At 49.9% G+C, this 10390-nt stretch overlaps 1 protein-coding gene across 1 annotated transcript; it reads left to right on the top strand.

Moving 5' to 3' along the window:
- Window positions 1-9090: 9090 nt before the first annotated feature.
- On the top strand, window positions 9091-10387 carry LOC123175887 (protein ACCELERATED CELL DEATH 6; the record flags this gene model as incomplete). The annotated part of the gene is given in 1 exon segment (XM_044590367.1): window positions 9091-10387. A coding segment is annotated over 1 exon segment (715 nt), but the record flags the coding sequence as incomplete, so codon positions are not given.
- Between the last annotated feature and the right edge of the window lie 3 nt (window positions 10388-10390).

Genomic DNA, 10390 nt, shown 5'->3' on the forward strand with positions numbered 1-10390 from the left:
TTAGCTGCAGTCCAAGTACTCGCCTAAGTTTCAATAAAATCCTACCGAGTGGCGAGCCAGTCTCACACTCGGGGGCTTAGCTGCAGTCCAAGTACTCGCCTAAGTTCAATAAAATCCTACCGAGTGGCGAGCCAGCCTCCCACTCGGAGGCTTAGCTGCAGCATAGCGCTCGCCTAAGTACAAGTATAACGTGCGGTCTGCAAGGTAGACGAGGTGCAGGTCGACTGCTACCCTCCTCTTTCGAGCTACGCCACAAGTATAACGTGCTCTCTGCAAGGTAGACGAGGTGCAGGTCGACTGTTATCCTCCTCTTCCGAGCTACACCACAAGTACAACATGCGCTCGGTAGATGAGGTACAGGTCGACTGCTACTCCTCCCTCCGAGCTACGCCACAAGTATAATGTGTGCTCCGCAAGGAAGACGAGGTACAGGTCGATTGATGCCATCTTCTTCAGAGGCACACCACAAAAATCCTACCGAGTGGAGAGCAGACCTCCCACTCGGGGGCTTAGCTGCAGCCCAGTGCTCGCCTAAGTTTTGGAAAATCCTACCGAGTGAGGAGCGGACCTCCCACTCGGAGGCTTAGCTGCAGCCCTGTGCTCGCCTAAGTTTTTGAAAATCCTACCGAGTGAGGAGCTGACCTCCCACTCGGGGGCTTAGTTGCAGCCTAGTGCTCGCCTAAGTTTTTGAAATTCCTACCGAGTGAGGAGCGGACCTCCCACTCGGAGGCTTAGCTGCAGATCTGTGCTCGTCTAAGTTTTTGACATTCCTACCGAGTGGCGAGCCAGTCTCCCACTCGGAGGCTTAGCCGCAGCCCAGTGCTCGCCTAAATGTGTTGGGGAACAAGTCGATTGCAATAAGCGCTTCGCCCTAGCCTGCAAAAGACACCTCAAACCAAACGCAAACATATTCAGCGTCGAATCCAAGTTCGGATAACATCTAACGGAACCGAAAGTGCTCGGGCGCTAAGCCCGTTAAGGTTTATCGGTTACAAAAATCACTCGGCATACCGAGGCAAATTTAAAGTATCAAGCTCAGAAGTTTTTTACCCCTCCTGCGGAGCGCTGGAAGGTGCAACGAATTCATCCAGGTCGATTCCATCTGCAATCCGAGTGGCGGCAGCGATGAAGGTCTCCATGAAAGATCGGAAAACATGCTTCTTGGTATTAGCCACCCTAAGGGCTGCCAGCTTGTCCTCTCGCGCCTCCTTGCAGTGAACACGGGCCAGAGACAAAGCAACAACCGCGCCGCACCTGGCAGAAGACTTTTTCCATTCTTGCACTCGACTTGGAACCTCGTTCAGTTGAGTCATCAGAGACTCGAGGTCGTTCTGAAGCGTCTCTCTTGGCCAGGGTGTTGTGTCGATGCGGGAAGTTGCGACCTTCAGCCTTGCGAGGTAGTCGACAACAGTAGCAATGCGAGATTCAAGACGGAGCACATTCATAGCGACTTCATCTTTCACAGGAGAGTTGATGGGATCCAGGTTTATTTCCAATCGACCGGTCTCCTCTTCAAAGTTCTGGCAGAACTCTGCAAACACAACCCCAGAGTCAAGACAGCAGTCGGATGGAGAAATCATAGTTAAGATGTCTATTTGATACAAAAGATTACCTTCAAGCATGAGGAATAGCTTCTTGGCGAGTCCTCCCAGATAAGCCTCCAGATCGTTCTTCTTTCCCACCAACTCACTGGCCTTGTCACTCAGGGCAATCTTGTCACTCTTCAGTCGACTGACCTCCTTGTTGGCCGCATCAAGAGCAGCTTTCAGATTGGTATCTTCTTCTTCAAGCTTGGTGACTGAAGCCAGCTTCTCATCTGCGAGCTTGGTCTTCTTTAAAGCCTCTTTCTGCATCTCAGCCAAGTCAAGGTCTTTCTTCTTCAGGGCATCCCTCAGTTTGTCTGCAAAGTTACAGTGAGATCAGACTCTGAAACGGACGAGAGGCAAAGGCAGTCGTCGAGGGTCTCACCAAACATACCTTTTGCTTCCTCCTTCGCCTTCGTGAGGTTCTCCTGGACCAGTTTCAGATCAAGCTCGAGCTGGATGTGCTTGTTCTCCAACTCAGTGTAACGAGCCGCAAGCTCGCAAGATTTCTGCGAAGAACCAATCGACAGATGTCAAAGACAATTCACTTCCGAGTGACTAAGGAAAATCATAGCGTTTCTAAGACTATGGCCGAATATAAACATTCGACCATAGTCTCGGGGACTACACCCAGTGGGTGCACTTAGCGTTCCCCCACTAGTTCTATCAGTTAGAGTGGATCAGCCGACCAACAAACAGCAAAGAAAAACGGGCGGTGTTCTTCAGACTGTAGTTGACTGCCAGCAGTCGACCACAGTCTCGGGGACTACACCTAGTGGGTGCACTCAGCGTGCCCCCACCGGTCTATGAATCCATTCGACCTGATCAAGTAAAGAAAAAGCTTAAGACATAAAGACTATGGTCGACTGCCAGCAGTCCACCATAGCCTTGGGGACTACACCCAGTGGGTGCACTCAGCGTGCCCCCACTAATCCAGAATTTCAATTGACGCACCCAGTGGGTGTACGACAGATACTAGGATTTTCAGAAAGAAGGATTTTTAGATATCATATCCTAATAGAACAGGCGGGGATCAACTGACTTGACATTACTCTGAAGAGCTGAACTAGCGTCATAAGCTGCCTGGCTGGCGTCTCGGATTGCCTTCACTTGCTCCATCATGACCTCTTCCTAGCGTATTGCTTTTGTAGCAGCACTGGCTTGGTCCTCCGTGACGTGGTGGGTCGAGAAAAGTGAAGGCTGAGCAGCACTCGACGACGAAGGGCAAGCACTCGTCAACGGCACCGCAAAGGATATGGTAGGCCGAGTGACGTTGTCTCCCTCCACGACCAACGTCTCGGATGCTGGCACGTCCTGAGTCACCTTGCCAGCAGACGCTTTCTTGTTCCTCCTCTGCCTCAGTGGTTCCTCGTCGTCGTCGTCAGGAAGGTCAATTACGACGTTAGATGAAGCTGCAGAAAAGAATCAAAATTAGAGACAAGGAGCCAATCGACTGAAGACGGAACTACAAGAGTCATACCAGGTTTTGAAGTGACAGCTTCTTCCATCTCGTGATCTTCAGCCCTGGCCGAGGTATCAGAAGTAGCAGCACTGCAGTTCCAGAAGTCAGTCGATTAGCTCATGAGTCGACCAAGAATAAGTTCATGTGAAACGGGAAAACTCAAGTTACACCATTACCCTGAGATAGTGGGGATCACCATCTTCATCTTCGGCAAGACCTTCGCCGGCTTCGACGGCGCTACTCGAGATTGCTTCGGAGCTTTCTCAGTCGGCGCCGGAGAAGTCGTCCGAGGACGCTTGGTCGACTGCGCGACTGTCGCGACCCCCTTACCACGCTCGGCCGCGGGATCATGGACAAGCTTCGAGCGTCTTTCCGAGCGAGGAGGTGCAACTTCCTCCTCCTCCTCCTCCTCTTCCTTCTCGCCAGAGTCATCATCCTCATCATCGTCATCAGCATCCGAATCCCACTCCTCCGGGCTTTCGCCCCCACTTCCTTCCTCCTCCTCAATTGACGCTTGCGCTCCATTTGGCATCGAGTACAACTCAATGGTGGCCTGACAAGACAACAAAACAAGACAAAGGTCAATCGACTAATTCGCAGTGAGACAGAATGAATGAAGCGAAATCACAACCGGGGATAAGTGGTCGTACCTTGTCGATGTGTAAGAATGGTCGAGTGATGGGATCCTCCTAGCCCCTCGAGGGTTATCTTTATTCCCTGTGATGGCAGCCATCCACCTCTCCAGTGTGGCATCACTGACCGCCTCTGGATGGACCCGAGTGGTATCTTCGGTGCCGCAGTACAGCCACATCGGGTGGCCTCGGTATTGAGGTGGTTGAATGCGCCATCGAAGGAAGACCTCCAGAAGGTCCATACCCGTCACTCCATCCCGAACGAGCTGGACCACGCGCTCCATCAACATTTTTACCTGAGCTTTCTCCTCAGGGAGCACCTTCAGAGAAGAGGGTTTGTTCACTCGGTCCATGGAGAATGGAGGTAGACCAGTCGACTGCCCCGGCGTCGACTCGTCTTGGCAGTAGAACCAGGTCGACTGCCATCCTCTAACCGACTCGGGAAGTGTCATGGCCGGAAAAGTACTCTTACTCCTCATCTGGATCCCAAGATCCCCGCACATCTGAATAACCTTAGTCCTTTCATTATCCGGATTCGCCTTTTTCACCGTCTGTGAGCGACAGGTGAATATGTGCTTAAAGAGACCCCAGTGCGGTCGACAACCCAGGAAGTTCTCGCACATGGACACGAAGGCAGCAAGATAGGCAATGGAATTGGGAGTGAAATGGTCGAGTTGCGCCCCAAAGAAGTTCAGAAACCCTTGAAAGAAAAGACTCGGTGACAGAGAGAATCCACGATCTACATGAGTGGCTAGGAGAACGCACTCACCCTCCTGCGGCTGCGGATGCCACTCGGTCCCTGGAAGCCTTGCTAACCCATGAGAGATCAGTCCCTCATTGGCCAGGTCATTGAGATCCGCCTCGGTGATGGTCGAGCGGATCTAATCCCCTTGGACCCAACCTTGCGGCAGGCGGGACCTCGACGAAGATCCACCCCGACTGGTAGCTCTTCCCTTCGCTTTCGCCGTCGCCGTAGCCTTCTTCGCGCGCTCCAAGGCCGCCGTCTTCTCCTTCAGCATCATCGTCGGCGAAGCACGCGAGGAGTGGATGGGCGGAGGCGAAAGCAGGCACAGCGGGCGGAGGCCAAGAGGGCAGAGAGGAGAATGGGGAGGCACTGTTCAAAAACCCTCGCCCAGCGCCTTATATAGGGACGCTTCCGAGTGGCTGACAAGTAGGCCCGGGCGATCCTGTCACATCCCGAAACAGTCGCGCACGCGTGATACGTGGCGAAAAAGGCGGCGCGGAAATCGAGGCGTCTACGCCTTATCCCATCCGAGTACCACGGTCCGCCCCGCTTCGCGCGCTTCCCAAAATTCGGATCCCACAAAATCCGCTAACAGCAGATCAACCTATCAGACGGTAGATTTCCTGCGATCCGTCGCTCGGAAGTTCACCGAGTTCAAAAGTTCACTCGACAAAAGAATAGAATGGATCAAGGCGACTGAAAGAAAAGTTGCTGTCATCATTAAAAAAGATCATTGATCCAAGATGAGACATGCTCAGAACACAAAAACAAGTCGGAAGATTATCAACTCCTTCCTCATTCAAACCTCGATCCATTCGGGGGCTAATGATGAAGTCATGTACCTAGGGTAGGGTCACTGGCCCGTCCAAAGTACCCTCTCCAAGGACATCTTCAGAAGAGGCTGCCTTCAGTCGACCAAGAGGCAGTCCACTCGACAGACTCGAGGGCACTCGACCATGAAGACCCACTCGACCACCAGGAGATCAAGAGCCACTCTGTATCCGAACGGTCTGTAATTAAGTAGTCTTTATGACCATGATGACACTTTATGTAGGACGTTACCAGTAACGCCCATCCTTTATGTACTTTAAACCCTACATAACTGAGGGCCGGAGGGGTCTGGCGGACACTATATAAGCCACCCCCTCCTCAGTGTAAAGGGTTCGCACCCCTGTAACTTATACACACATAATCCAGTCGACCGCCTCTGGGCTCCGAGACGTAGGGTTGTTACTTCCTCCGAGAAGGGCCCGAACTCGTAAATCCCTTGTCTGTACAACTGCTCCATAGCTAGGATCTTGCCTCTCCATACCTACCCCCCATTCTACTGTCAGTCTTAGAACCACGACATGTGGATCTGGCACCCTCTCTTCCTGAGACTGAGGAGGAAGAATATTCTACTTCCCCGAGGGATTCCATTCTTGCAGATTCTCCGGTGGCTAGGTGCACTAAGCCCGGTTGTGAGGACCAGGTAGAGATCCAAAACAAGCCTAAACGCAAGTGGAATCGTAGGATTTATCCGGCTTCGGCCGTGCATAGAAGTGCTAGGATCCGGACCACTAAAAATTTCATGATGAAATATGAAAGGAATCTTTTGGAATAGCAGAGGTCTTAAGGACTTGGTTAAAAGAAGGTTTCTAGCGGATGCTTCTAGAGAGCACAAATTGGATTTCATCGCCCTGTCCGAAACTCGTAGGGACAATTTCACCTCCCAGTTTTTGAATACTCTTTCGGGAGGGGTTGATTTCGTTTTGCATTGTTTACCTCCAAGAGAAAGATCCGGTGGGATTTTACTTGGGGTAAAATGCGATTCGTTGGAAGTTTGGGATGTTGTTATGGGAGATTTGGCGGCCAAGTTTCGGGTCCGGAAGAAGGCTGATTGGTTCAGTTGGGCTTTGGTGGCGGTGTATGGTGCCACGCAGCCTTAACTCAAACCGGACTTTTTAGCGGATTTAGTTCGTATTTGCAGTAGTGAGCAGCTCCCAATTTTAATAGACGGGAGGAAAAAACAATGATAACTTTGATGGCAGATGGTCATTTATGTTTAATACAATTATTTAAAGCCTAGATCTTCGAGAGATTGAGCTTTCTAGTAGAAAATTCACTTGGGCCAATTCCCGACGTTTGAGAAGCTAGACCGAGTCCTAGCGAGCGTCGAATGGGAGCAGAAGTTTCCCCTAGTGACGATCCATGCGCTCTCTCGCGCGATATCCGATCATACCCCATTATTGGTTGACTCGGGAGAGGCAACGCATGTGGGGAACAAGAATACATTTTCTTTTGAATCAGCGTGGTTTGAAAGAGAACGGTTCCTGGATCTAATAGCAAGAGAATGGGCTAAAGATTTAGGAGGGAGATCAAATGTTGAGAGATGGCAGAATAAGATTAGGCATTTAAGGCAGTTCTTACGGAGTTGGGCTAAACACCTAAGTGGGATATATAAGGCTGAGAAGGAAAGGCTCCTCTTACTTATTCAATCCCTAGATTTAAAAGTTGAGTCCTCCATTTTAGATACCAGAGAGCTGGAAACTAAAGTGGCGGCGGAATTAAGATTGAAAGAACTGTTGTGTGAGGAGGAATTGAAGTGGGCACTGCGAGCTAAAGTGCGAAAAATCGTCCAAGGGGATGATAACACACAATTCTTCCACATGATTGCGAATGGCAAGCATCGAAAGAAGATAATCTTTCAGCTTGAGCAAGATGAGGGGACGATTTTAGGATAGGAGAACCTAAAAGTTTATATCACCAATTATTATAAGCAGTTGTTTGGGCCTCCCGAGGATAATTTCGTCTCCTTGGATGAGTCCAAGGTTGAGGATGTTCCTCAACTAGCTGCAGATGAGAACGATATTTTGACCGCCCCATTTTTGGAGAAAGAGGTGTTTGAAGCAATTTCGCTAATGAAAAATAATAAAGCTCCAGGGACCGGATGGTTTTCCGGCCGAGTTCTATAAGAAGTGCTGGCACATCATTAAGGGGGGCTTGCTCCTGATATTCGATGATCTTTTCTTAGGGCAGTTGCAGTTGTTTCACTTGAACTTCGGAACGATTACTTTGCTTCCTAAGAAAACAGAGGCCGTGAGGATTGAGCACTTTAGGCCAATCTGCCTGCTTAATGTTAACTTTAAAATCTTCACCAAAGTTGGGACTAATAGGCTCACGCAGATTGCGCATGCTGTGGTGCAGCCGTCTCAAACTACTTTCATGCCGGACATAAACATCCTAGAAGGGGTTGTGGTCTTACACGAAACGCTCCATGAAATCCACACGGAAAAACTCGATGGGGTGGTTATCAAACTGGATTTTGAGAAAGCGTATGACAAGGTTAAATGGCCATTTCTTCAGCAGGCCTTGTGTATAAAAGGTTTCGACCAGGTCTGGAGGGACCAGGTAGAATCATTCACGCAAAAAGGGAGTGTGGGAATCAGGGTAAATGATGACATAGGGCATTATTTCTAGACACACAAGGGTCTGAGACAAGGAGACCCGATGTCTTCGATTCTGTTCAACATAGTCGTTGACATGTTGACAATCCTAATAGGCAGGGCTAAGGATGATGGCCAGGTAGGTGGCCTCATTCCGCATTTAGTGGACGAAGGAGTGTCTATCCTACAATACGCTGATGACACGATCATCTTCATGGAGCATGATATGGTTAAAGCTAGAAACATGAAGCTGGTGTTGTGCTTGTTGATGTCTACTACACAACCTTCTTCCTGTAGACGTTGTTGGGCCTCCAAGTGCAGAGGTTTGTACGATATTAGGAAATTTCCCTCAAGTGGATGACCTAAGGTTTATCAATCCGTGGGAAGCGTACGATGAAGATGGTCTCTCTCAAACAACCTTGCAACCAAATAATAAAGAGTCCCTTGTGTCCCCAACACACCCAATACAATGGTAAATTGTATAGGTGCACTAGTTCGGCGAAGAGATGGTGATACAAGTGCAATATGGATGGTAGATATAGGTTTTTATAATCTGAAAATATAAAAACAGCAAGGTAACTAATGATAAAAGTGAGCGTAAATGGTATTGCAATGGTAGGAAACAAGGCATGGGGTTCATACTTTCACTAGTGCAAGTTCTCTCAACAATAATAACATAATTGGACTTGTGTATTCATGAGCTATTTGGAGAATTATACCCCGAGTAGAAAATTGTGAGTGCACAACCTAGCCACTATGGTGACTAAATTAACCTCATACTTTCCCAATGAGTGACGAAGCCAAAGCAAATGCTCAATGGTTTGCCTCTATCAAACAATTGGATTAAACGAAATAAGGATAGCCTAAGTAATTAATATTGACCTTGATTAAAAGGTCTGTATTAGTTTACAGAGTGAGTACTAGATTTGTATAGAACTGTTCAGTCCAGCTGAATCCAACTCTAACATGCTGGCTCCGCCCATGTCTCCGGTCTCAAATTACTGTCAATTCTAGCTTTTTCATAAGTCAAATTTGCCGAACAGAACCTCTATTTTCCCTGCCACCGCCGCTTACCCCCACTTTTCCGTCACGAAACCTCTATTTTCCTTGCCATCGTCGATCATCGCCTTATCCAAAACCCTTTCCCCTCCTTTCTTTCTTGGATCTCACATCGGAAGTTCGCTCGATCTCTTCAAACCATCCGGGTTAATGGCGTACACATCATCCATAGCAAACGGCAGCGGTGTACTCAATTGGCCCCCATCCACACGCAGAAATTCTTCAATCTCCACTGACTGGCCACTAGCTACGTTGCCAGCCAGTACAACATCATATGGAGCAGTTAAGCCAAGCCAGTACCCCATTTGTCACAGAGCGTGTCGTGTGTGTGGACAGCAGCGAGAGCACAGTGAGTGTTGGATCTCCTCCACTGCTCGCGAATCTACGCCCACAGCCCACGGCCATGAGTTGCTAGCCAAGCGTTTTGGCTCTGCCCCCATCGCCCACCAGTGATTGACATGGTCGTTCTTCTTCTTCTTCTTCTTCTTCTTCCCTGCAAATCAATTTTTAGATGCTCCCCTGTTCTTCGCGAGCGACTGCCTCTCTTGCTTCCCCAATTGCTAGGCTCCCGTGTGTTCTTGCCCCGACCAAATCCATCCATCCACGACGACGACACAGCTAGCCCCTCCTGCCCTCCATCTCCATCGATCCCGCCCGCTGTTCTCTAGCCTTCTCTGATTCGTCTAGGTTCTTGTGCTCCAACCAAATCCACCCATCCCATCTTCGGCCGTCACCAGATCTACAGCCCCGTTTGTCTTGGTGGTCGATGGCGTCGAGCACCGGGCAGGCAACTCCTAGTCCCGCCTCACCTGTTGCGACAAATTCTGCTCCTCTGCCGGCGACAAACATGGAGCCCAAGATGGACGCCGGGCTGCTAGCATTGACCTGCTCTGGCTCTTTCCAAGATCTGGAATCACTCCTCAACGGGAGACCAGCAGCCTACACCATCGGAAGCTCGGCGACGCAGCCACCATCTTTGTACACGGTCACTGTTGGAGGTGACACCCTTCTCCACGTGGTCGCCGCCATCCATGGCGACACTGAGGACTCCACCAAGAAGGCCAGCCTCGTCTTCGACAAGGCACCTAGCCTCCTCTTCGTGCAGAACAGCCAGGGAGACACACCCCTGCACTGTGCTGCACGGGCGGGGAACATCCGAATGGTGTCTCTTCTTGTTGATCTCGCCAATGGTCAGGGTGTTAACAATGCTAAGGGGCTGCTGGAAACACAAAACAAGAACAAGCAGACAGCCTTGCACGAGGCCGTCCGCTCCGGGGACAATGATATGGTCAAGTTGTTCATGGGGGTGAACCCACAACTGGCCCGTTTTCCTGAACAAGGTACTTCGCCGTTGTACTTGGCCATCTTACTGGAAAACAAAATCATCGCAAATACACTCTACGAGTTGAGCGGCGGGGCTATTTCATATTCTGGACCAAGTGGACAAAATGCATTACATGCTGCTGTTCTCCGAGGCAAAGGTA

Source organism: Triticum aestivum, unplaced genomic scaffold, assembly GCF_018294505.1.
Source record: "Triticum aestivum cultivar Chinese Spring unplaced genomic scaffold, IWGSC CS RefSeq v2.1 scaffold172747, whole genome shotgun sequence".
Classification (NCBI taxonomy): Eukaryota; Viridiplantae; Streptophyta; class Magnoliopsida; order Poales; family Poaceae; genus Triticum; species Triticum aestivum.